Raw genomic sequence first — 26,684 nt, 5'->3', positions numbered from 1 at the left:
TTAAGGTGGGTGGCAATGAACTTCTTACCCTCTCTTCCCAAATAATTCTTATATTAACTTCATATTCTATTAAACCAGAGCATTTTTGTGTGGCCCTGTGGTCTAAATCAGGGTGGAAAGGCAATAATTTGTCTGCTCTCTCTTCCATGCAAGCTTTTAATGTCTTTCATTGCCTGAAAATCTTAAATATAGGAAACCCACACCAGCTACAGCACTCATTAACCAATCAAGCATTGATGAAAAGCAGCCTCTCACATGGGTTATTTCTATTGCAAACTCTGTTGGGAGGGATGGGGAGAGAAAAAGGCAGTTAGAAGTCTCACAGGACTCCTCTTACACTCATACTCACACTCAAAGTTTACTTTACATCTAATTCCCAGGCCAGCATTTTCACAAATAAAATAAATAGCCTCTCTCATATTTAAACTCCTTGGCAAAGCAACCCAAAATAAATTTAACATCCCAGGGAGAATTGTTTTCAGAAATAACAACCACCCTTGGAAATCAGTAGAAAGTATATTATTTACACTGCTGAGTATCTTGAACAAGGCTAACCAACCTACAGAGGACGGGCAGGTCATCTGCAGAGCCAATTTTCCACTGTGTGCCCCCATGTGTCACAGCAATTTCTGAGTACAGCCCAAAAACATAAATCACAGCCATATCAAGGACTGGAATGCAGCACCTCTTTTAGCTCCACTAGGCATTAATATCACCAAAGGTCCTCTCTCTTTGCTGACAAAATTCCCATCACTATTATGGTAGCACCTAGAGCCTCTAACCAGAATCAGATCCCCAACTGTGCTAAGCACTGTACAAACACAGTGACCGGCACTCTCCAAAGAGCTTTCAATCTAAATAGAGAAGACTGACAGCAGATGGAGGGGAAACAGAGGCACAGAAAAGTGAAGTGAGTTGGCCAAGTTCACATAGGAAGGACAGAAACAGAACACTGCACTATCCACTAGACCACACGGTCTTTATAAGATATGGTAATTGGTTCCCAAACTACTAACTGCGGCTGCATTTTTAAAAAAATAAAATGGAAACAGACAGAAATTTACCATGGTTGTTTTATTTTATGTATCTCTCCCATTATCAAAGATGTAATTTTGATTCTTTGGTATTTCTATTAGACAGAAGCCTTCAATTATACTATATACTTTCCAGGAGAGGGCAGAAAGAGTGTACGTGCAGCAGAGGTGGAATCTTAGAAACAGAACTTTGGGCTTTCAGTCAAACACTTTAAATCAGTTAGGCACTTTGCATCAATAACCTCAAAGTACTAGAAAGTAAACATGAAACAAATGCTGAACTTTTTAGTGGAGTGTACATGAAAACAAGACCCAAACAGGCCAAACAGACCTTATCAGATGTGAATTCAGTATTTCTCAAACCCCTCTATTTGTGTTTATAATAGTTATTTATTATTGCATCCATTTAAATAAAGGAAATTAAATTAGATGTACCCTGAGGATGTTATTTCCTAAAATGAAACATCCCCGTTTCAACTTCCCATACACCATGACATGCAATTATTGCAAAGTTTTGTGAAAATCAAATGTGTTTTCACTTATAAATTGCACATTACTCCAGGTATTCAAGTACTGTCCATTCACTAATCGTTGGAATAGGTGTACCTGCCCCACTTCAGCTCTGGATCTTGGCATATTGTGGAAAGTCACATGCTGTGCAAAGACAAGGCCTCATTTTCATACACTTCTAATGCTGTGGTAAGTTGTGCCTACAAATCATGGCCTGGGAGCTGTATCTCCCAAAGGTCAGGAATGGAACACGATTCATTCCCTCCCCAAGGAGCCTAATTCACAAGAGAGTCTGTACAGTGGGCATGCTCTAGGGATGGCACAGCTTGCTCCTTCCCATGCAGCAGGCCTAGGTAGATGGTGCAGGAGATGGGAGGGACATTGGAACTATATCCCTGCCCACTATGGGGCAACATATGCCCCTGGGTGGATGGAGGAAGCAGTTCCTGCATCTTGGAGCTCAGGGGATGAAATCCTGGGCACACTGAAGTCAATGGCAAAACTCCCTTTGACATTGGTGGGGTCAGGATATAACCTAGGGGGCCTAGGGCGTTAAATCTTTCCCCCGTCCACTTCCTAGACACCACGGTGCAAATAAGTGATGGTCACATTAACACCACCCTATACCAAAAACCTACCGACCGCTATGCCTACCTTCATGCCTCCAGCTTCCATCCCGAGCACATCACACGATCCATTGTCTACAGCCAAGCACTGAGGTACAACCGCATCTGCTCTAACCCCTCAGACAGAGACCAACACCTACAAAATCTCCACCAAGCATTCTCAAAACTACAATACCCGCACGAGGAAATAAGGAAACAGATCAACAGAACCAGACGTGTACCCAGAAGCCTCCTACTGCAAGACACACCCAAGAAAGAAACCAACAGGACTCCACTGGCCATCACATACAGTCCCCAGCTAAAACCCCTCCAACGCATCATCAGGGATCTACAACCCATCCTGGACAATGATCCCACACTTTCACAGGCCTTGGGTGGCAGGCCAGTCCTCGCCCACAGACAACCTGCCAACCTGAAACATATTCTCACCAGTAACTGCCCACCGCACCATAGTAACTCTAGCTCAGGAACCAATCCATGCAACAAACCTCGATGCCAACTCTGCCCACATATCTACACCAGCGACACCATCACAGGACCTAACCAGATCAGCCACACCATCACCGGTTCATTCACCTGCACGTCCACCAATGTAATGTACGCCATCATATGCCAGCAATGTCCCTCTGCTATGTACATTGGCCTAACTGGACAGTCTCTATGGAACAGGATAAATGGACACAAATCAGATATTAGGAATGGCAATATTAAAAAACCTGTAGGAGAACACTTCAACCTCCCTGGACACATTGTAGCAGACCTTAAGGTGGCCATCCTGCAGCAAAAAAACTTCAGGACCAGACTTCAAAGAGAAACTGCTGAGCTTCAGTTCATCTGCAAATTTGACACCATCAGCTCAGGATTCAACAAAGACTGTGATTGGCTTGCCAACTACAAAACCAGTTTCTCTTCCCTTGGTTTTCACACCTCAACTGCTAGAACAGGGCCTCATCCTCCCTGATTGAACTAACCTTGTTATCTCTAGCTTGCCTGCATATATATATATATCTGCTCCTGGAAATTTCCACTACATGCATCTGACGAAGTGGGTATTCACCCACGAAAGCTCATGCTTCAAAACATCTGTTAGTCTATAAGGTGCCACAGGATTCTCTGCTGCTTTTCCAGATAAACAGCTTCATTATTCTGTTTACTTTCTGAGGGAGTGGAAAGGATGGGGATTTTGACAGGCCATGTCAAAGTTATAGACAGGTGTCCTGACAACATTGCTGCATTGTCCCCCAGTCGGGAGCGAGAGATCTCATGTGTATTGTGTTTAATACCCAGTTCACAACACTGCTCCTGAAACTCGCTGGTCAGAAAGACGCACCTGGCTAGGTAAACTGCCCTTCCAGAGTCTAAGATGACATAGGCTGCCAGCTAAGCTGGATAGAGTAAATGATAATGGCGTATAGCCTTGCCGTGGCCTATCTACCCAGTTTGGTCACAGCTCACTGCCAGAACTGCACTGAATATTCAAGTCTGAATTCAGTAAAGGAGATTGTGCCTAACCTCGAGCACTCTCTGGGAATTTGCTCTCCTTTAGGCATAGCCTCTTGCTGACATTACACACAGTACCCGCATATTCATCTCTCAAACAAGTGTACTTATATCTTAATTAAATTACATTCCTAGTCCAAGAGCCATGAAAATGGTGGGAAATTCTCCCCTTGCGCTCCCCACACTACTACGTTTTTGCAGCCTACAGAAGGTCTAATTGGTGGAATAAAGAAAATACTGCTTGTTTGATTTTCTTCAAGCCTGCCGCAAGGCTAACAAGCAAATGGCAGTCTGAGAATGGATTCCTAAAAGCTTAGAGAACAGTTCATTTGGAGAGTTTGAGGGTCAAATCCTGGCCCCACTGTAGTCAATGGCAAACTCCCACTGATTTCAGTAGGGCCAGGATTTCACCCTAAGTGTGTGGCCAAGAGCTGAGAGGAGAGCTATGATAGTGCAGATAGCGGTTACTGCAGACTTCACAGTGCAGAGCACCTGACTCCACTGTCACGGGCAGAACAGAAATGCTCAAAATAAAGCACCCAGATTAGCAAGATGAAGAAAGTCCTGCCTGCTTCCTTACACCCAGTGCACAGAATAAAGCCATTCTAAGCACAACTATTATTCATCCAAATGCTCTCAGGATTTAATACTCATTCCAGCTGATAAAAGGAAAGGAATGGGTGGAACAGATTAGTTCAGGTTTTAGTCATGAAGTTAGAAAAACAAATGAGGTTTAATGATTTCGCTGCTTTGTAAAAGTTTGGAGATAATACTTAAGTTATTTATTGTTTCCAAGAGAAAATGTTAAATCTTAGGAAAGTTTTCCTTTAGACGTCCCAAAAACACTGATCTAAACCTAGAAGAAGCCATTGGATATCCTATAAATGGTTTTTATAATGCTGTTGGATTTATAGCTCTTCTGCAGCTGGAGTTACACAGAAAATGACCACCTGGTGCACAAACATTCTGTACTGCTCCCACAAACAGTCTGTACTATGAGGAGATGTCCTAAATAATGAAAACAGGACAAGAAGCATTAGTGTTGGTTTTCTTTGTATATGTTCCTAAATTTAGAAAGCAGAGATATTCCAGGAGAATTTTGTTAGATTACTATCAGAGTTCTCTTATAAAAAGGTACACAACATAATCAAAGTTCTTGATGTTTTTGTTTCTTCAGTTTGAAAGATTTGCTATGAAACCAGCTACCTTCCTGAAAACACATTTTTAAATAAGAGTAAGGAACATGAGTTTCTCATTACTTAATTAACATTTAAGATAATTATAAGTTAGCCTTAAATAAGTTAAGACAATTTATTTAGATTGCAAGCACTTCTGGGCAGGGATGGTTTCTAACTATATGTTTGTACACTGCCCAGCACAGCTGAGCTCTCATCTCAGATCTCACCCCGCTACAAATACATGAAACAAGCATTCAGAATATTTGAAAAAATGTTTTACAAATTATTCAAAATGAAGTGTCATATCTTTTAGAGCAATCTTTGTAGCACTCATATGAATAGTACACCAACCATAATCAATAGAATATCAAGGGGGAAAAAACTATCTAAAGAATAAGTAAAATCAGTTTACAATTTGCTGGAAATCAGGCATTATTATCCATTTTTCAACAATTCATTTACTTACATTTCCAGATAAATACCTATAAAATATATGAGTGTCACTGTTTTCATTTTTCCAAGGACTTTTAATTAAATGCCTTTCCTTTTAAAACTGGAAATCATGATAATCTAGAGCCAACTTATAGAAATAATTAGTCTTTAAAATGTAGATATGCTCTGAAAAATAACTGTAAAAATATCATTGTTTTGTATAATGATATGTACTACCTGTGTATATTCAAAAGCAGTACATAGCAAATATATTACAATCATAGAATATCAGGGATAGAAGGGACCTCAGGAGGTCATCTAGTCCAACCCCCTGCTCAAAGCAGGACCAATCCCAAAACAGATTTTTGCTCCAGATCCCTAAATGGCCCCCTCAAGGATTGGGGTCACAACCCTGGGTTTAGCAGGCCAATGCTCACACCACTGAGCTGTCCCTCTCAGCAGTATACTACCAGTCCAGCTATGGGAGAGTGAACTGGATTCTATTCTGCCTCATACATCAATTGAAAGAATAGCTCAGTTCCACTTGGATGGGCTTCAGTTACATCTGTGCAGCCTGACTGAAAAAGCTAGCACCTGGATATCATGGAGAGAAACAGATGTTGCTAGCCTAATAGGATTTGAACACAAATCTGAGAGATTCAGCTTTAAAGTAGAATGCATTACATCAGCTGAGAAGATAATATGAACCTGATAACCATATCTCCCTTAGCATTTTTAGACAGAGTGAAAGAAGAGTTTTAGTATACTGAGAATTTATCATATGTTGAGCCATCTATTAGAGATCCTTCTTTGATCATCATTAAAACAATTATAAGAAGCTTTAAAGAACAAACACAGATTTTTTAAAATACCCCTTTAAAATTAACTTTGTGTTTTGTATTTTGTTTTTTTGTGGATTAAAACCAGACATTTAAAATTGCATGGCTTTTTTGTTTATTAGTTTTGGCAAGAATCTGCTGTATCTTAACAAATAAAAAAAAACTTTTCCAAACACAACAGATATTAATAGGCCACTTACATCCAGGCAACTTCACAGACATTTAAAACAGTTCAAAAGTTAGAGTACAGTTTGTTTTTTTCCAGACCAAGTAATTGGATGAGATACTTAACATGAAGGCTCTCAGGTAGGGAACAAGTTTGCCTGCTACAGGTTTCATCTTGACCCTTCAGGTTTGATTGAACTCCCCTCCCACTTCAAAAGCAAAGGTGCCATCTGATCTACTACACACAAAAGCTGATGCTCTTATGTGTTTTTTCAGAAAACTTGATGAGAAACTACTGATGAGTGGAAGTTCTAGTGCATGCTGAACACTAACTGGAAGAATCTATGCAATTTTCTTTGCACATGAAAAACACAGTGGAATACAGTAACTCCTCACTTAAAATCCTGGTTAGCCTTGTTTTTACATTGCTGATCAATTAGAGAACGTGCTCGTTTCAAGCTGTGCAATGCTCCCTTCTAACGTCTAGCAGCTGCCTCCTTTGTTTACTGCTTGCAGGAAGACCAGCCAGTTGCAGCTAGCTGGTGGGGGCTTGGAACTGGGTTGGATCAGCAGCCCCCTATCAGCTCCCCACTCCACTAAGTTCCCTGTGCAGCAGCTGCCTGCAGTTCAGCTGTGTCTCTCCCCCCCATGCCATGTGTTGCTCCTGCCCTCTCTGCCTTGGAGCTGCTCCCTGAGACTCCTGTTTGCTGTGCAGGGCAGAGAGAAGGAAGAGGAGGGTAATGTCAGGGTATCCCCCTCCCCCCTGCTCTATGGAAGATGGAGGAGGGAGCTTGCAGCAGCAGCTGCCTATCAGAAAGCGGATCTAATTAACAAGGCAGTGTACTTAAGGGAAATGTGCATATCTCCCTCCATTCCTGCTGCCTTGCAGAGTGAGTGAGTTAACCCTTGAGGGCTCAGCCAATTGCTAGTTCATTTAGCAGTAAGGGAAACATCCCACCTTCTGACTCCTCCACCTCAACCAAGGTTCACAACCATCAGCATTGTGTGCCAGTATTAAATTGTTTGTTTAAAACTTATACTGTGTATGTATATATGTCTTTTGTCTGGTGAAAAAAATTTCCCTGGAACCTAACCCTCCCATTTACATTAATTCTTATGGGGAAATTGGATTCGCTTAACATCATTGTGCTTAAAGTTGCATTATTCAGGAATATAACTACAGCGTTAAGTGAGGAGTTACTGTACACTGAACAAGTTCCAGGAGAAAGCAACCTATTCAGATTGGTATGCGTATCTGTAATATTATTCAAAAGTAAGCAATATAAAATACACTACTATAAAATGAAGGTAACATTGTTTTTAGGACAATCACATTTTCACAACTATTTGGAAACATTTGCAATTAATAAAAGACAGCAATGCTTAAACGCTTAATATTTCAAATCTGTGTGAACCTCATGCTAACTGAAATGCCTAATGCAATGTCTTAGGAGAAGGAGATAAGCAAGAAAGCAAGCACTGTTTTTCCTCTTACTCCTTTCTTTGGGGGTGGAGCTCTTATAGATATCCTTGACTGGTTATTCAATTGTTAAACTAAAAAAGATACCCAGCTGATTCTGCTTTTTAAATTCTTTCATCTTAATTTCACATTTAGGGAATATGCTAGTGGCACTTTTGGCTAAGTCAAGCCTCCTGTGGCTCCTGGTGCAACTGGGGATCTAAAAGCACCACCAGGTTGCCTACCTTCTTGATGAAGGGTAAGAATATACCCTTCATAGTGCAGTTAGGAACCATCCCCGCCAAACTTTAGATGTTTTCCCCAACCAAGCTGCATGATGACCTTTTCTCTGGACTGAAGCTCAGCCGTCTCTCTCTCACAGGTTCTTGTGTCAACCTGGCACTGAGGAAGCACAGATCCCAAATTACTGGAGCTCCGTTAATTTGTAACACCACAGTCCCATCTGCCTCCTTGTCTCCCTCACAAGTCAAGCGGAAGGAGTGACAAATTACAGCCTGTGACAAAGTCAGGCCGGAGGGCTGCAAGAAGGTGTGGGAAGGCAGATATGTTAGCCCTAGAATGTTTAAGGCCCTCTTCTCTATAAGCTGAGAAGGGGTTACCTCAGGTCAATTAGGAACACCTGGATCCAGTTAAGGACTGCCTGAGAACTTTTCAAACCAGGTGGCAGCAGGGATTTAAGTTTCTCCAGGAGGGGAGGCTATGCTTATTTCTATAGGGGAAGTAAACAAGCCTGAGTGCCTGCTAGGGGAAGGACTGATACCCTGGGGCAGACTACAGGGCGATATCTAGCCCCAGAGAGGAGGCAGGGGAAGGTATCTCCCTTTGTTTTTGTGTTTACGGGACTATTCCCCTTTTGTTTGGTGGAGGATCACCCCTGAGGCCTACCCAGGAAATAAGGCCAAAGGAGCACAGAAGGGGGGAGGACAAATGCTGCCCAGAGTGGGATGGGGCTGATTTACCCCGGGCCTGCTACTGTCAGAGGGGGAAGTGCTTGATCTGGCGAAAGGAAGGAGGTGCCTTGCCACAAGCCTTATAGAACTCTATAAGGAACAGCCCTCAAAGCTAGGTGATCCAAACAAGCTAAAACTTAACCAGAGATAGGATAGCATTTGTCCCTGCCACACATGGATGTATCCTCATGGGTACAGTCCAAATCCTTATGTACAGAAATATCAGAAAGCCTTTCACAGCTAGAAATATGTTTCCAAATGACGGCAGCTCCGATGATCAAGCAGAAGAGGTCAGCTGCAGCTGCTGATCATCTTCACCTTCACAACATCTATGGCACCGAATTTTAAATACTCTCTGTATCACAACTGATCAGATTCTGAATGGAATGACTGTCACTGGTGTCTAGCCTGGCCTACTATGTTTTATCTGTCTCATGTCACCAGTATATCAAGGTAACTGTGAGGTTGATTTATGGGGATAGCATGCTTCAGAGTCATATCAATGGATGGTCATAATGTCCTCCTAAGGGCTTGTCTGTATGACCAGTTAGTGGGTGGCAAGCTGGGGAATAAATCTATAGTCTACTAGCATGCTGCCAACTTGATAGCATCACAATCCACGGTGGGTCAATAACTCAGGACCACTGACTCGCCTGCCAGGAGTTACAGAGAGTTCTTGCTAGAAACAAGTGGGTTTAAAATCAGACTTATGGATAATGTTAACTTTATAACAAGGTCCAAAAGGTTCTCTCAAATACACACTTTGTCAGAAACCAACTGGCACAGGCCACTGGTTGTCATGGTGGCCAGAAGACCCTAGGAAATCTAAAAGAAGTGTCATCTAAAGTCATCTATGACTAAGCATGGACAACTGTCACGGAGTCCCCAGGTGATGCTCTGGAACTGCTCCCTACGAAGCCAGTCAGGCCTCTGGTGAAGTCTCCTCTCTGTGAGCAGACTGTCTTCAGGGCAAGAAGCTCACATGGCTTCCACCTTCCTGGGTTTGACCTTTGGAGCATTCAGCATCTTCTGCCCTTCTGTGAGCTTCCCACAGTGAGTCTACCCAGGTGAGGTCCTGGGGAAGCCAGAGGGTCCTGCACCCCAACTTTGTAGTCAGACGTGACTCTTAGCCAGCCAGTAAAACAGAGATTTATTAGATGACAGGAACACAGTCTAAAACAGAGCTTGTAGGTACAGAGAACAGGACCTTTCAGCTGGGTCCACTTTGGGGGGCAGTGAGCCAGACACCCACGTCTCCACTCACTCTTCATCCCCAGCCAACCCCAAACTGACATCCGCAGCCCCTCCTCCTCTTGTCCCTTTCCCGGGCCAGGAGGTCACCTGATTCCTTTAGCTATCCACTTGCAGGGGGGAAGGGCCCAGGCCATTAGTTGCCAGGAGACAGAGTGTCACCCATTTATGCACACTGGCCCTTTGCTCTGCAACAATCACGCCCCCTTATCTCACCACCTAGAGACTTAAGAAATGCATAGGGGCACCCCTACAGTATTCAGAGGAAACATTAAGAACAGTCCAACTTCATCACAACAACTCCAGGATCAGACTGAATGAAATCTTGGCCAGCTCATCTGATAAAAATAAGCAGAAGAATATTCATATAAAAGAGATCAGGTTGTACACTCAGATGATCTTTTAGCAAATCATTTGCAATGAAAACAAATGCCTAAAATACACCTTTTATATCAATCAACCATATTGGAGTCTTGAGACTTGGACTTTCCTCACTGATTTATCTTCCTGAAGTTACCTTTTTCAAAAATCAAAGGAGAATGCATGGGTATTTCCTTGCTTTTTAAATCATATGTAAAATTACCTCTGAAAAGGAGTCTTAACCTGCAATTGCTCCCATGTTATTTCCCTTTTTGTTTTAGATTCAAATAAAATTGGGAAACCATATCTAACTAGTCTCAGCTTCAGAATCATTATGAAAAGCACTGTTACATCACGATGCCATCCTGTCTCCCTGGAATCTGTGGTTCTCTATTTGGGGATTATTTCTGCTTTGCCTCCTGGCTACTGCACATTCTTTTACTGGAACAGCCAGACTGACAACTAGCCTGGGGGGACCCAAGCATTCAGGTTTGTGTCCAGCTAACTGGAACCACAGCTTCTTTTTTACCACTTCAAACAAGAGATTTGCCCAATTAGCCATCTTCATTGTTAAGCTCCATCTGGATGCAGGCTTGTCAGCTGGTGAACATCCTTCCTATCTGTTGCTTAATTAAGGTTGCCTTGTTGACAGAATCTCTGCTGTTTTCCTGAGCCATTGGTTGGCTCCCTACTTGACTCTTGGCCAGTTTGCTTGCTGCTAGGCCTTGCTCACTGGCTGGTTCCAGGAGTCTCTTGCATCTGAGACTCTGCTCTATTTGAGGACAAAGGCAGGAAGGGCCCACCATAACAACCTGCATTTGTACATTCTGTATCAGGACAATCTTTAAAAATTACCCCAGATGGTGCAAGTAGAGATAATAATTTATCCTTGTGATGGGGCAGATAGGCTGCACGCTGGCAATGAGAGATTTAATGAGAGCCCGTGGGCCCAGCTGGTCTTGTCCTGCTACACCTATAATAAATATTAGGCATAGAGACAGTAATTAAAAGGAGGAAACCAAGCTCAGTTTGGGGTCATCCAGGAAACACAGCAGAGCTCTGCTTCTCCTGAGAAGCTTGATTCCAACCCAAAGTCTGAGTTAGTTTGCCAGCCTTATGAGCCCCTACTAGAAGGGATGAACAGACCATTTGAAGCACAGACTTTCTGAAGGCAAGCTGTGAATAGAAGGGCAAGGTCCCACTGAACATTCATCAGATTACCCTGGTTGGAGTTGTGGTTTTCTGTTCCTGATTTCTATTGGACCATAGCACCGCAGAATGGGTGGGTGCCTTGGTGGAAGGTCAAGCACAGCGGTTTGGACCTCACAAGAAATAATGACCTACCAATAGAGACCTGTGGCTGGATGAGTCATGTCCTGATGGGCCACAAAAAGGCACTGCAGAGGCAACCTGATCATGGGCCGCTATTCATTTTTAGAAACTTTACAGAGATGGATCCACAGGGGAGCATATTGAAACAGGAAGTCCAAGACTGCAGGTAGTCAAAAGTGGGAAAAATAAGAGAATCGCATCTTAGAGCTGGAAGAAGAATGGGTTTTGATATAGAAAAAGATATTGTTGAGAGAAGATGAGCTCTTATTTTGCCTTGATGGCAATCATAGGAAGCGAAGAATTAATGTGTGAAAGAAGGAAATGTGTAACCATTGTCTTTGGCCAGGTTTGAGACAGCACACTGCTCCTTTGTTCGTCTTCCTGGAAAAGAGCAGAGTATTCATGCTGTTTCTCAATGAACAGAAGGCTCCAAACATCTCTTTTATCAGTTATGGACTTAACACAAGAATCACTGGGAAATTCCATGGCCTGTATTAAGCAGAAAGTCGGACTCAATGATCAGAATGGTCTATTCCGGCCTTCTATTGCAATGCATTGGGCTCTATTTTGGCTGACCTTGATGACTGAACCACTTAAACATTTATTTAGCCTTACCTGTGTTGGACTCTATTAATAAACAGATTTTATTTTATCCATCTGAAAAGGAGAGTTTCTCTGGGACAAGTTTTCTTTTTACAGAATTTTTTTTTTTTGAAATTTCCCTGGCTGTTGGATAAGGCGTCTGCTGAACAACAAGAGTTCTGATTCACTTTCTTCTCCCAATGTTAGCACCTTTTTAGATTCTTCCCCTTCTGCTGCAGTAGAGAAAGATAAACTAGATGTTGAAAGGCCATATCGACCCTGCTCTAGTCCTTCTTCAGCAGTAGTAAATAGTATTAAAAGTCAGAAAGAGACACCCAAAAGTATCATAATGCATCAACTGCTTCATCCAGTATCTGGATTTTCTTTCCCGCATTTAAAGAGCGGGGGAGTATAAAACCACACCATTAAATTCTTTTATTGCTCACCTGGACAAAGTATTTGAAACAAATAGTTGAGGGTAATTTTGTTTCTCCGAGGATCAGGGATGTGTAGAGTGCTGTAGTTACAGAGCCGGAACACAGGATGTGTAGGGCCACTCTTTTGCTGGCAAGGCTCCAAAGAGGCAGGGATTGGACCTGAGCCTAGAACAACTGGTGTGGTTCTGATCCCCAGTCTGCACGGAGTCAGAAAATTAAATCCTGAATCCTCCCACCCCCACAATGACATGGGAGTTAGTAACTTCAGTGAGGCCAAGATTTCACCCACAGTACCTACAGTAGGAGGGATATGCAGGAAAAAATAGGTAACAACAAAAACGTCTACGTTAGCCTGACATGCATGTGGCTTAAGGTACCAGCACCACTAAAATACAGAGAATTGTCATTTAAAACATGAAAAAAAAATCTGGATGAGAAGAATGGTCTTGTAGTTGCAGGACAAGACTGAGAGTAAGAGAATCTGGAAGTCTGCCGCAGACTTGCTGTGTGGCCTTGGGCAAGTTTTTTAAGCCTCAGTTTTCATAAATGTCCACTAATCTGAGATGCCCCAATTGGGGGGGGGGCGCAAATTTGAGACAACCAGGGTCTGTTTTCAGACCAAGCCCGAGAGGAAGGATGCATTGGTGACCCAGTGAATGGAGTGAGACTATAATCTCTTCTCTCACCAACCAACCAACAGCAAAAAAGCCATAAAGCATTCCCGCAGGATGCAAAGAAGTGCTTTAAAAATGCTTAGCTAGCCAGAAAAGCTTCTGGAAACTGTAAGAGTCCTGGACTATGCTACATCTAGCAGGAAGCGTCAGTGCTTGAAGATTGACAGATACTTCATCACTGTGGATCTGTAAACCATCTGGAAGTGCTCTGTGGCGCACAGTCTGAGAACCATTGCTCTGGGGTATTTCAAAGGTAAACATTATGAAACATCCTCATGCAGGCTCCCACACCCCTATGTGAAGTGCTGCCTTAGTAGATTTTAAAAATGGTCTGATTAACATAGCTGAGCAGTTGTTGCCCCCACCATGCTGGTGACACAGCCATGCCAGCCAATACCATTTTATTTTTAAACACTTTCCTAATTCAATATGTTTTGTAGTGTAGATGAGGCCTCATTTTACACACAACAGGCTCCACACTTTATTTCAGTCAAGTCGCAAACACAGCCAGAAACAGCAACAAAAGACCTCTTCATGGGCCTCTTCAAAATAGTTTAGTCACTATACCAACTTCCAACATGTCTAAGCAAGGTAAGATGAATGCCCGTCCCTGGATAAGTCTTGACAAATGTATTCAAGGTTTAGACAGCTGATGTCATACTTGTATGTATGTACTGGTTCAGTTTTGATACCCATCATATATTATGTGAATACCTACAGCAATCTGAGTGTTGTTTAGTTAGCATATACTCCAGTTCTGGTGAACAGCCAGGACTCAATGTATTTAATTGAGATTGGGTCAAGGAGGGGAGAAGAGGAAATGTACACTAACTGCTTAATGCCATATTTGGCAGAAGTCAACATTTTTGGAAATAATAAAAATTAAGTCTTGGCGGTTGTTAATAAAACAACATAGGCACATAGTCTGTTTGATTTACTATTACCTCATTTTCACTCGAAATATTGCCAAAACTATGTTCAATAACAGGGAACAGATGGCCAACATTTTTTAAACTTTGAAGATAATCCTCTTCCCAAATAAAATGGTGGCATTATAATTGTAATGTCTTTCCAGAGGGGAAACTGATCAAGTGTCACTTACAATCACAGGCCAATATTTATTAATGCAATATTTATTAATGTGGAAAGTGCTGCATTACTATCAAAACAACTCAACACATCAAGACAGCTTAAAATAATTGTTATAGCTACTATGACTGTGTTTGGAGGGGAATGGACTGGGTGCTGCTGATTCTTTTCTCTACAGTAGCACTCGAAGGCCCATATCAGATTGAAGCCCCATCATGCTGGGTGCTGTACAGTATAAGAGAGAGTCCCTGCTTACAGTTTAACTTCAGACAAGACAATCAGCTAGTGCAACAAGCAGGGTGAAGAAGGTGAGGAAGGGAGGCCAAGGTGACTGATGGTTACATGGTTAGATACATGCACAATTGTCAAGTTTCTGGCCTCTCTCTCTCTTTTTTTTTAAATTATAAATAAATAAGAGACATTAGCAACGTTAGGAATCCCTGCTGACAACCCACCTAGCCATTATGAGTTGGCGATTGCTGTTGGCATCACTGAAGAAGTAGAACTTGAGGGGGAATCTGAAGGTGGAGAGGATGGTTGCTTTGTGGATTAGTTCAGGGAAGCCGTTATAGGCACAAGAACAAGCAAGGAAGAAAGCTGCCTCTTGTGCATAGGCAAAATGGGTGATAAACTTAGACATCACTGGGAGAATAGAGTGGAGGTGGGAAATGCAGTATGATATAGGAAGAGATATGTAGTGAGGAGCTAAACGGTAAGCAGTAGAAGCTTGTATTTGATACACAGAGGACCAGAGGAGCTAGTGAAGGGACTCAAAGAGGTGATATGCTTAGAATCACAGGCCAAGAAAATGATCTTTGAATGGACTAGAGGAGGATGGGACAGGGTCAGAAAGGCCAAAGAGGAGCAAGTTGAAGTAGTCGAAACAGAGGTGAAAGGGACCTAGGCAAAAGTTTTAGGTAGTCAGGGAAAAGGCTGGTTCTTGGAGAAAACACAATCCTTCAATACAACCCTGGATATGTGGGGCTAGAGAGAGAGAGATGAGTCAAAAATAACTATATGGCCTGGGTGAGTGCCTGGAAGAAAAGTGTTGCTGCTAAAAATTCAGGGAATAGAGGAGACAAGAGGACACGGTGAAAGCAAGGGAGTTCAGTTCTGCTATGTTCAATGAGTGAGACACCCATAAGGAAAAGTCCAAGAGAGATGCTGAGATTTGAGGGTAGAGGGAGAGAGACTGGTTAGGGATCAAATGTGTGAGTCAGCAGCAAGATCGTAGCTGAAGTCATGAAGATCTCCTAGGGAAAAGGTGTAGAGAGAGAATAGAACAGAAACTTTTCTGACTCCTACCAAAATTGCGAAAAAAGAGGAGAACTTTTCACAATAATGAGACAATGAACAAATGATTAGGGAAGCAGAGAAGAGTTGGGAGAGAACAGAGTTGAGAAAAATGAAGGAGGGAAAGGGAGAGGTTGGCACATTGAATATCAAAAGCCACTGAGATCTCACAGAAAAAGAAGATGAAATAGAGGCCCTGAGGTTTGGTCAACAGGTGATTAGTGACTTTGGTTAGAGCAGCCTCAGTGGAGTCAAGGGGGACTTAAGTGGGTCTAGGATGGAACTGGGACCCAGACTTAAGTGGGTCTAGGATGGAACTGGGAACTTAAGACAGTGGTTGTAGAAGCTTAGAGAAGAAATGGAGAAGGTACATTGAGCAATACTTAGAGAGGAGCTGGGGTCAGATTGTTGGATTTTTGGTGATGAGGAAGCCTGACTTGTACTGTAAGGGGAAGGAACTTGCTGAGAAGAGGTGGGCAAGTGGGAGGAAAAGATGTTAGAAGGCAGGAAGTCTCAGGTTATTTCCACCTTGCCCAAGAAGAACAATTCTATCTAGAAGTAAGAGGCATTTCATTTTCAATGTATCCTTGTTCCTCCCTGAACTCATATTAACTAGAGGACTTATTCCAAGGATCTGTATTATGAAATCTGTGTAATCTGCTGCTGTGCAGTGCCTCTCATTATCAAGCTTGATCTAATAATGAGTAGTCACCACTAAAAAGTCACAGAATATCAGAGATGGAAGGGACCTCAGGAGGTCATCTAGTCCAACACCCTACTCAAAGCAGGACCAATCCCCAGACAGATTTTGCCCCAGATCCCTAAATGGCCCCCTCAAGGATTGAATTTACACCCCTGGGTTTAGCAGGACACTGCTCAAACCAGTGAGCTATCCCTCCCCCAACATTTGTTCTAGGTTTATATACCAGTGTATGTCACATAACAAGGCTACTTCCTTTCTAAGGTGGTTGCGCTAAAATCTTTTAAGATAATGTTACCTCAGTATTTACAATTTTCTGGGGACGCCCTACACGAAATATAGGAAATCCTTTGAGAAATGCAAATGTTGAGATAATGCTACTTAAAAGATTGTAAATACTGAGGTAACATTATCTAGCCATCTGAGGCAAATCTCAGAAAAAGCTCTGCTGTCTCAGTACATTTATAAACAAAACAAAAAAAAATCAGACTTTAAAATGTTTAAATTTAATAATTAACTTGTTGGGCGGGGAAATAACACCATGACATTTGTCAATCAGATTTCAACCAACTATCCCAAGGGATGCTCCTCTGTGCCTTTAATGAGTTGGAGATGCTAATCACAATATTAAGTTAAGCACAAGATCTTTGCTGCCAACATGACCTTAACCCTTGGTAAATAGCACTTAGGTTACATCTTCTGAAAACGTGGCTTCCAGTTACTGTGTTCAGTCCAGATTCCTTGGAGATGTATCTACCTCTTCTAATTATTTTGGCCTGCAGCGGTTGTATTAAAAACTCATTCATTGCCCATCGCTAATACACCATCCATTTACCATGGTTATTCTAAGTTTAGGATGAAGCTGTGGAATCTCAGATATCTCTGTGTGGTAGATGCTGGCAAATGTATTTGAGTCAGAAGAATGAGAGTCTTTACACATTAATGGTTTTATAATTGACAGGGCAGTTAGATAAATAACTTCATCTTATCTTAATGGGCTTGTATTTAATCAGGCAGAAGAGCTTTACAGAGCACATGATTTGCAACAGATACATTTATTGGCATGACTACAAATTACAGGAATAATTAAAGATAATTAGTAACACCATGAACTAAAGTTAATCTCTTTCAGTAAATCTTAGACTTAAAAGCTACATTAGATACACCATCACTGGGAACTTTGGGTGTCATTTCAAGTTCTTTCCTTTCCAAAAACCTGAGTCTTTCAAGCAGAGATAGAGATGAAGCACACAGGACCAATATCAGTGGGAAGGCAACAAAATATATCAAGCGATATTTAGAGAAAGCTGTATTATTGTTATAAACTTCCAGGGTAAGTGAGCAGGCATCAGAAGATGGTGCACACTCCGCAAATAATTTGGCTGCTAGTTTATCTTTGCCAGTGTTTAAAACTAGATGACAAAGTATAAAAATATGAAAGCCAACACCACCATACACAAATGCAAAACTAACTGTAGAGATGAAGTGGTGCAGGCCTTCTCCTGGTTAGTGCTTCCAGCTTTGAAACACTGGAGTCAGGAAAAATCTTCCCCCCATTTCCACCAACTCACATGGGATGCATTTCTTGGCAATAAGGCCATCAATGTGGAACGAACTTTTCAAAAGCTCAAAAGTTAACCTCGCCCTAAGCTCTGAATCAAACACTGAAGGGGGGGGGAGAGGATGAAAAATGTTATTTTAACACAGTAACTTCTGCTGACAATGTTTGTTAAGTGCTGATAATGTTTTAGCTGCAGATCACTCACCAACATAATGGAGAACATGTATTAGAACTACTGTCTTTTCATTTACCTAAATATGAACATTTATTTTAATCTCTTTAAATCTGTTAATTTTAAAATTGATCTAGTCAAAGTCAGATTTTCTTGGTACCCTTTTCTTCAGAAATAATTTTTTTTGCTATTTGTAGGGTTTGGTTAGTTATCTTTTTTGGTTAGTTAGTTATTTTTTCTAGGCATCAGGATTTTCACTCATTTCCCCTTTTCTGTTGTTACATTTCCATTCACTTTCATAAGGGCTAGAGAATTTTGTTTCATTAGTTGACATTCCAGAACACATTTTTAAAGGCGGATTGCTATAAAAGTGCTAGGGGAGCCCATTACCTAATTGTGCAAGTCAGATCACACACAAGTACTGTGACTGTGTGTGTAATTACTGCAAACTGCACTAATACCAGCTGGCATGGAAATACAGGCGCACATTTGTACATGGACCTTACCCTGACCAATGTCACAAGCCTCCTTTCAAAAACTGAGTCTTTCTGTATTTATTTGATAGTTGCCATCTTAGCTGACATCAGGGATTGAACTCCAGACCTTGATGCTTGAATCTACACAGCTTTCCCTAAAGAGCCAGATTCCCTAATTAGCAGCTGTTACATTCTCTATGGATTGACCTGAGAGAGGAAATGTAATGAATACAGACAGTGGATTACTTTTACGTTGTTATTTATGTTTAATGTTAAACCTCTTGCACAAATCTTAATTTATCATTTATTAACCTGGAGTAACTAAGCAAAATGAGCTGAGCTGATGTGTTCTGATTTAAAATCAATACTGCCTAGAGGAACAAGAACAAACTCAGAGAAATTCTTAGATTTATAGCAGAATTGTCCCTTATAATCTGTGCTAACTACTTATGCTAAACAATCTGTTCCACTTTGCATTTTGCTGAAACATTGGGAGTTCCTTTCCCAGACCTTCAGAAGAGCTCTGCATGGCTCATAAGCTTGTCTCTCTCACCAACAGAAGTTGGTCAAATACAAGATATCACCTCACCCTCCTTGTCTCTCTAGGTTTGTAACTGGCAGAATGAGGTTAATTTATAGAGCTGCCTTCGTTGTTTCAGCATCTACGCATAATTGCCACATGATGTGTTACATCAGTACCATGTCCAGCAAGGGACAATGACTTGGCAAGCTTCTCCCACACTGTCTCACAATGCACCACAACTATACTTTAAAAAAGGGACCATCTCTGAAGACTGGGCAGTTGTCATGTGTATGAAAAGCAAAAGACACAATTGTAGTCTAGTCTCTTTCTCTCTGTTCATTCTATTCTTGGCGTCTTTATCTGAAAAGCTAGCAAGGCTGCCAGTTGTGACATTGGTTTTAGTGAAGGTGACATCTCTCCACCAGGCACTGGGCTTGTGCAGAATGAATTGAGCTCCACTCACTCAACATTCGGCAGATATAACAATTTCCAGGGTGGAAACCTCAATCCGCAAACTCAGAGGGAGTTTTGCCACCGACTTCAATTTAACCAGCTCAATATGTACCAGAGCTGGATTTGAATCAATGACTGAGACCAAGGACTCTTCCACAACTGATCTCTCATCCTCTAGGTTTAAAAGTTAACACGGTCTGAATTAAACCTCACTGAATAACATAAAAAAGGGAAAACTGTCCCTGATCAACCGATCAGTCACCAGCACTTCCCAGAGTGAATGTAAAGCATAGGGACACCTGCAGATACAGCTGTGGTTTTGCACTTATATGTTACATGACTTATCACCTTGTTACTGGAATACTCCAGGTTGGCACCAGACAAATATTGCGCTGCATTGCCTCCTAAAAAATCTGGATTAGTTTCTGAACATGTCAGACAGGTGATCTCTACAAAACCCATCTCCATAGCTGCCGCCCAAAAGATATGGATGTCTGATGCTCTTAAAACTGAGAGAACAAGTATAATATTCTCTAGCAATAATCAGAGAATAGAGTTAAAATTTTCAAAGATGCCTAAGTGACTTAGGAGCTTACATTACTGAAAGTCAGCGGGACTTGGTCATGTTGGAAATGTTAAAAAACCAAATAAGTTCTCAGGTCAGCAACGAAAACAGTCTAAAATCTTTGCGACATCTTAACAAGAGAGACACCAAGAGCTTGAATGGCAAGGTCAGCAATGTGGCAGCCAGTTCAAACATCAAGCTGAACCCTGGGAATGTAAAGAGACAGCAGGAGGATGCTCCACACTGCCCAAGGGTCAGAGCAATGTATGGAATATTCAATTCAAGGAGCAAGTCAGGCTTATGCCTCGCTGTCAGGATCTGCTCATGCAAGGTGCTGAGTGTGCTTAACTCCCACTGATCTTTATAGGAATTGAGCTCCCTAAGTACATTGGAGGAAGCACTCAGCACTTTTCAGGATCAGGCCACTGAATTAAAGAAAGAACTATAATTCCTATTGGACATTTGAAGGACGCTAGTTTGTTCTTTCTCTTGTATCATCTGCTTTGGTCTGCGTAGAAGGCTAGACTCTCTTTATTCCCATCCTCTCATTTCATGCAATATTGAGCACTGGCTTTACACACATGCTGTATGGACAAACTGCAAGACAAGTCAGCTGTTCCAGAAGGTATGCTTTACCCTGAAACAAGCACAGTCCAACAAGGCTTACATCTGCTTAATGTACTACAGCATCACAAGCAACAAGTGCCGGGAAAATGGCTTATTTCTTGAGCTTTGTCTTCTATTTGTTGTTCACAACAGACAATGCAAAAGACTTGCTTTAATAACTAAAAATTCTTCAGGGTTCTCAAGGACTTTCATCCACTTTTGTGACCTCAAATAACTAAATGCTCATTGATCTCTTTTTATACTCCGTTTACTGGGGTGCAGTGTAGTGAGAAACACAAAGGTGAGTGCTGTGTTTTGCAAAGGTGTTGACCACCTGCGACAAACACTGCAATCAATGGCAGAGATTGTATCATGAATGACTGGTTCAAGGCTACACAGTGAGTCAGTGGCAAAGTGAAAATAAAACCAGCCTCCTGCTCTAGCCTTTAAAAAATACTTCCCACCCTCCACATGAAGTTCTGAATAATAAACATCCATAGAACATGGAGTAACAGTGAAATGTTCAAGAACTTAGGATATACTTAAGCACATGCATAAATCCATCTTAAGCATGTGCTTAAATTTAATCTTGAATAAGGATGTGTTCCTGAACTGAGGCCAACAAACACATTCAGACTCCTTAAGTTAACAGGTGAGTGATGTCCTGAATTTCCCTATCATGCACAGTTGACACTTTGGAATAAATCAGGATTGCTAATGATGCTGAGATTTTTTTTCTGAAAGGTGATTTTTTCCATAGCGAAATAACTCTTCTCTAACTTGCTAGTATTAAAAACTCTTTCTATAGCTGCTAGTGATTTAATTTATTATTGCACTTCCGGGAGGCAGATGTTAGCTGTAAAATACACATTACTCTACTGTTCAAGGTCTTGCTTCAAAAATATAAAAGGAAGCAGATACAGGCCACAGAGCTTTTGTAGACTGCAGCTTCTGTTATTCTCTTTGGGAGATGCACATCAGAAAGTGATTACACTCAGTGCAGACTATACTGTATACCTGTCATGTAAATATATTTTTATTAGAAGAAAATCCAGCTAGGAGTTTGGAGAACTGAACTTTACTGTTCTTTCTGCAAATTTTGTAATGAAATGACATCCATAAAACAAATCGGTTGGGAAAAATCAGTAATATGACTGGACTTTTTCTGCATGATGTAGTAAACATCTGTCATATGGCGGTGCAGGTGGGGGAAAGAATAATTTGTTTGATTACTGATAACCAGGAAGTAATGTAGATACTCAGTGATACTTCCAGAGATAGTGAGATCTTCCAGATTAATTCCCTAAATACACACCAGCAGAACTCTCTCCTGATTCCATTACCTTCACTAAAATGTGTCATGTTATCATTTATTTTGACTTCTCCTGAATATAATGCAAAAGAGCACATATGCCAAAAAAAGGAGTGCCTGGGCAAAAATTAAAATTATAATTGAATAAAAGGTGAAGCCAAGCAACTGCCCCTATCCCAGGTCACAAAACAACCAACCACAATCAGACCAAGCTGATAGCCCTCTCCCATACAAACAGCCAACACAAAACCAGGAGAAATTTGGCAGTTCTGTATTAGTGTTGCTTTGAGATTTGGGGTTTGAACAAACTCCAAAACTAGGGTTGCCAACTTTCTACTTGCACAAAACTGAATACTCTTGCCCCGCCCCCTGTTCTGCCCCTCCTCTGAAGCCCCACTCCTTCTCCAAGTCCCTGCTCCTGCTCACTCCATCCCCTCTCCTTGTTGCTCGCACTCCCCACCCTCACTCACTTGCTCATTTTCACCAGGCTTGGGCAGGGCTTTGGGATCCAGGAGGGGGTGAGAACTCTGGCTGGGGCTGCAGGCTCCAAGACGGGGTCAGAAATAAGATCAGGGTGCGGGAGGGGGCTCTGGGCAGAGGCAGTGGGTTGGGATATGGGAAGGGGTGGCGGTGCGGGCTCTGGAGTGGGGTCAGGGATGAGGGGTTTGGGGTACAGGAGGGAGCTCCAGGCTGGGATGTTCGGTGTGTGAGAAGGGGCTCCAGGCTAGGGCAGGGTGTGGGGAGTGTGTGAGGGCTCTGCTGGGGGTGCAGATTCTGGGGTGGGGCTGGGGATGAGGGTTTGGTGTGTAGGAGAGGGCTCTGGGCTGGGACCAAGGGGTTTGGAGGGCAGCAGCGGGATCAGGGTTGGGGCACGGGAGGGATGCAGGCTCTGGGTGGCGATTACCTCAAGCAGCTCCCAAAAGCAGTTGCATGTCCCCCCTCCGGTTCCTAGGCAGAGGCACGACCACGTGGCTCTGCGCATTGCCCTGTCTGCAGGTGCCACCCCCACATCTCCCATTGGCCGCGGTTCCCAGTCAATGGTAGCTGCAGAGCTAGCGCTTGGGGTGAGGGCAGCGCACAGAGCCCCCTGGCTGCCCCTATGTGTAGAAGCCAGAGGGGTGACATACCGCTGCCTCCGGGAGCCGTGCGGAGCCAAGGCAGTCAAGGATCCTGCCTTAGCCCTGCTGTGCCCCTGACCAGACTTCTAATGGCCCAGTCAGCACTGCTGACCAGATCCACCAGGGTCCCTTTTTGACTGGGCATTTCTGTCGAAAACTGGACACCTGGCAACCCTACCCGAAACTCAGAGAGGGGCTAAATTTAAACCAATATATATATACACACACACACACACACACACACATATATTTGCAAGAGCCCATGTGAAAGAGAAATGCTAAAATACATTCAGTATTACTCCCACTTCACAATAAAATTGTCCAAGCAAAGACCAAAACCAAATCTGTCATCAGCAACCTTGTAGAAGCATTTGCAGTATAGACTGGAAAGGTTTGTAATGGACGCCAACATCAATTTGATTATTTAATATTTTGCATTTGTCCTTCTAGCTTATGTACATAAAAACTACTTGACTTTTCAAACCAGCCCTTAGATTCCATAATGAAATTACGGGTTCCATGTAAGCCTTGTTGCACAGCTAGTGAACACCAACTTTCATAACAGTTTTCAAAAACCTGGCCAGGGCTAGTTTGGATGCAGCTGGTCTTCATCAATTCTCTTGTCTCATGAAGTCATTAGATGGAGGCTTAAGCATATGAACTTTGTTTTTTTAAAAAGTGGAGATAAGAGACACAAGGACTGTTTTTCTTCAGCTAGCAAAAGAGTCAACATACCCGAGCACCTTTTTCTGGAAAACATTTGCAGCCCGTGCTGCAATCTCGACCCCCACATGGTCCGTTATAGGATTTCTTCCCACCCTGTAAAAGAAAAAGAGGAAAATTTGAGTAACCAGACCCTTCTTGGCATCTGAGAGCATTCTCAGCCAAAATGCTGTAATTAAGAGCTGGTTCATTTCATTTCGATGCTCTACATTAGTCATGCGGATTTGTTTGACATTAACTAGACAGGCTAACTTACTTGTACCTTTTAAGCAACTGGCTCATTTTCAGAATCACTGATCATCTCAATATGAGAAAATGTCTTTAAAACTATTAGAGGAAAGACAGATTTATAAACTGGGCCCGATCCTGAAAGGTGCTGAGCGTTCTCTAGGCCTACCGAGTTTCACTGGAGTTGAGTGGTTGGAATACTACTACTAGTTTAGGATCACTCCTTGGAACCAGAGTTGTAGCTGAACCAATCTCCCGCATCCAAATCTCACAGACCTTGAGACAGTTTAGACCAGCTGTCCCCCAATTTTTCCTTTTGCACACCCCCTTGCCAGTAGCAGAATGTGGCGTGCCCCCCTGGGCTGGGCTGGGGGCCGGAGCCTGCAGTCGAGAGTGGGGGTCAGAAGCCAAAAGCAGGGGCTTGGGGCAAGGCCGCAGCTGTAGCTGGGGGTAGCACAGGATTGGGGACAGAGCGGGGCCGGGGGGCCGCTTCCTCCCAGCCCCCTCATGGGGACTGGGTCAGGCCCTGCCATGTCCCCCAGACATTCCTTTGCACTCCCTTAGGATGGCCCACCCCACAGTTTGGACACCACTGGTTTAGACCCAGATCTGACCTTTGTGGCTCATGGCCATCTCTGTTTGTAACTAGTCTCAGTCTATGAGCTAAGCACCAGAGAAACTCACATTTTTAATAGAAAGGAAAAAAAAAACCTTTAGTACACAACAGACATAATAGTGTAAGGAAGAGAGTAAGAAATGTAACAGTTTGAATATACTGGAAACCTGGGTCATCAAATGGCATTCTACCTGTCCTGGATTGAGAGACAGAGCTGACTGAATACCAGCTCCAACCAAAGAGCAGATCTTCCTCTGATTAGGGGACTTGGAATTTTCTTGTTACATTTCCAATAGCTATATATGACTAAAATGTCACCTATTATGTTTGCAGCAATGGAGAAATGCACTTTTCTAAAAATAAGTTATACAACAGTTAAATATGCCATTTGCCCCTCTAGTGACTAGTCCACACAGAGGATAAAAAACCTGCTACAGATTCCTGCTACTGATACTGCTTCAGCTGGAGTGATAGAGGTCCATTTTTAAACCCTCCTTAGAGTTCCTAACCCTACAACACACACATCATAATCTCAAGTGTAGAGTCTGCAAACCATTAATCGTATAAGTAAAGATTTGCAGAACATGTCCCTAAGAACAAAGAAAGGACAATTGAATGACTCGGGTCAATGCAGGGCAGAGTTAAGGTTACATGAGTGCCCTAACTGTGCATTTCCAAATCATAATGCATTTGGATTGTTTATTTTGGGGATAACTACAATATTCTTGTAAGTTTTTTTTATCCCAGGGTCTTGATGTGAACTTTCCAACTTACCTAGTTTAATGTAGTGTTTTGTTTTTGTTTGTGTTTTGGGTGTGTGTGCACTGTCTGGGAATTAACTAAATAAGTTTAGTGGGACTCAACAATCCTTTTGCCCCTGAAGGTTCTCCCTCCAGCTCAGGATTGAGGCACATTGCTGGATCGTTGCAGGAGAGGTTTGCAATGCCACTGACAATGATGTCCCAGTACTAAAAAGAAAATGAGCACTTCATGGCTCTCAATCTAGCACCTTCAGGAGCACTATATTCATTCCATTCACAAAGAAAAGGTTTTTTTCCGCCCGTTTAAAAAAAATAACTTCCCTTCTCTGATGGATGTACTCAAGTGAATGATGCAAAGGGCAGTCTCCAGGTTTTGAAGTGCTGAATGAAATAACAGCTTCATCCACAGATGACCAAGATATGTATCAAGACAAGCCCAGGCTAGAGTCAAACATTTCCCTACTAAATGCATTCTTGGAAAATATTTTTGAAGCCTTCAAAGTTTCCTAACATCTGGAGTGTAAGGAAGGAGAAGAGAAAAGTTTGCACAAGGAAGCTTCTCATTGCATCTTGGAGAATCCTCATTACACAGGCTTTCTCAAAACAAAATGTTGCCAGAGAGGGCAACAATATCAAGTCCAATAGGAGGGTGATGTAATGCATTTTTCACTGAAGACTATTTTTAATGAATAAAACTGCATTATTTGTTAAAATGTTGATGATCGCATAGTTACTTTAGCCACCTACTTCTTACACAGGGCGGTGTGAGCCTATATTACCAAAGAGCTGTAATAACCAGCTACACCTTTTCTTGCCCTGGAGGTATGTTGCCTCGTACTGCAAATCAGTCATGACTGAGTCCATGCAATTGTAGGTGGCACCAATTCGAAGGGGCTGTTCTGTTTTAGGGCCAGTTCCTGCAAAGTTCTTGCACTTCCCAGTGATGTCCTAAATGTAGTAGGACACAAGGCCTATAGGATCCCAGCACCAAAAAGAAAAGTAAAGCAAATCAGACAAGATGACAAGCCACGAGAGCCTGACCGGGGCCAGGAAACAAAGGTCAGTTTACAACAACCAGGAAAATGCAGAAAAAGAGACAATCTCTTTGCAAGCCAATGGGATGCACTCCCATTAGGCA

The 26,684-nt window shown here is 42.4% G+C and overlaps 1 protein-coding gene across 2 annotated transcripts in view; it reads right to left on the bottom strand.

Annotated features, from left to right (window-relative positions):
- Positions 1-26,684, bottom strand: part of COL4A6 (collagen type IV alpha 6 chain) — a 210,133-nt gene that overhangs the window by 106,701 nt on the left and 76,748 nt on the right. For both annotated transcript variants that reach the window (XM_030575448.1, XM_030575447.1), the window contains exon 4: positions 23,954-24,037. In XM_030575448.1, coding sequence (XP_030431308.1) covers positions 23,954-24,037 — 84 coding nt within the window. The remainder of the gene's footprint in view (positions 1-23,953; positions 24,038-26,684) is intronic.

Source organism: Gopherus evgoodei, chromosome 9 (assembly GCF_007399415.2).
Source record: "Gopherus evgoodei ecotype Sinaloan lineage chromosome 9, rGopEvg1_v1.p, whole genome shotgun sequence".
Lineage (NCBI taxonomy): Eukaryota > Metazoa > Chordata > Testudines > Testudinidae > Gopherus > Gopherus evgoodei.
This window is presented reverse-complemented; position numbering and strand designations above follow the sequence as displayed.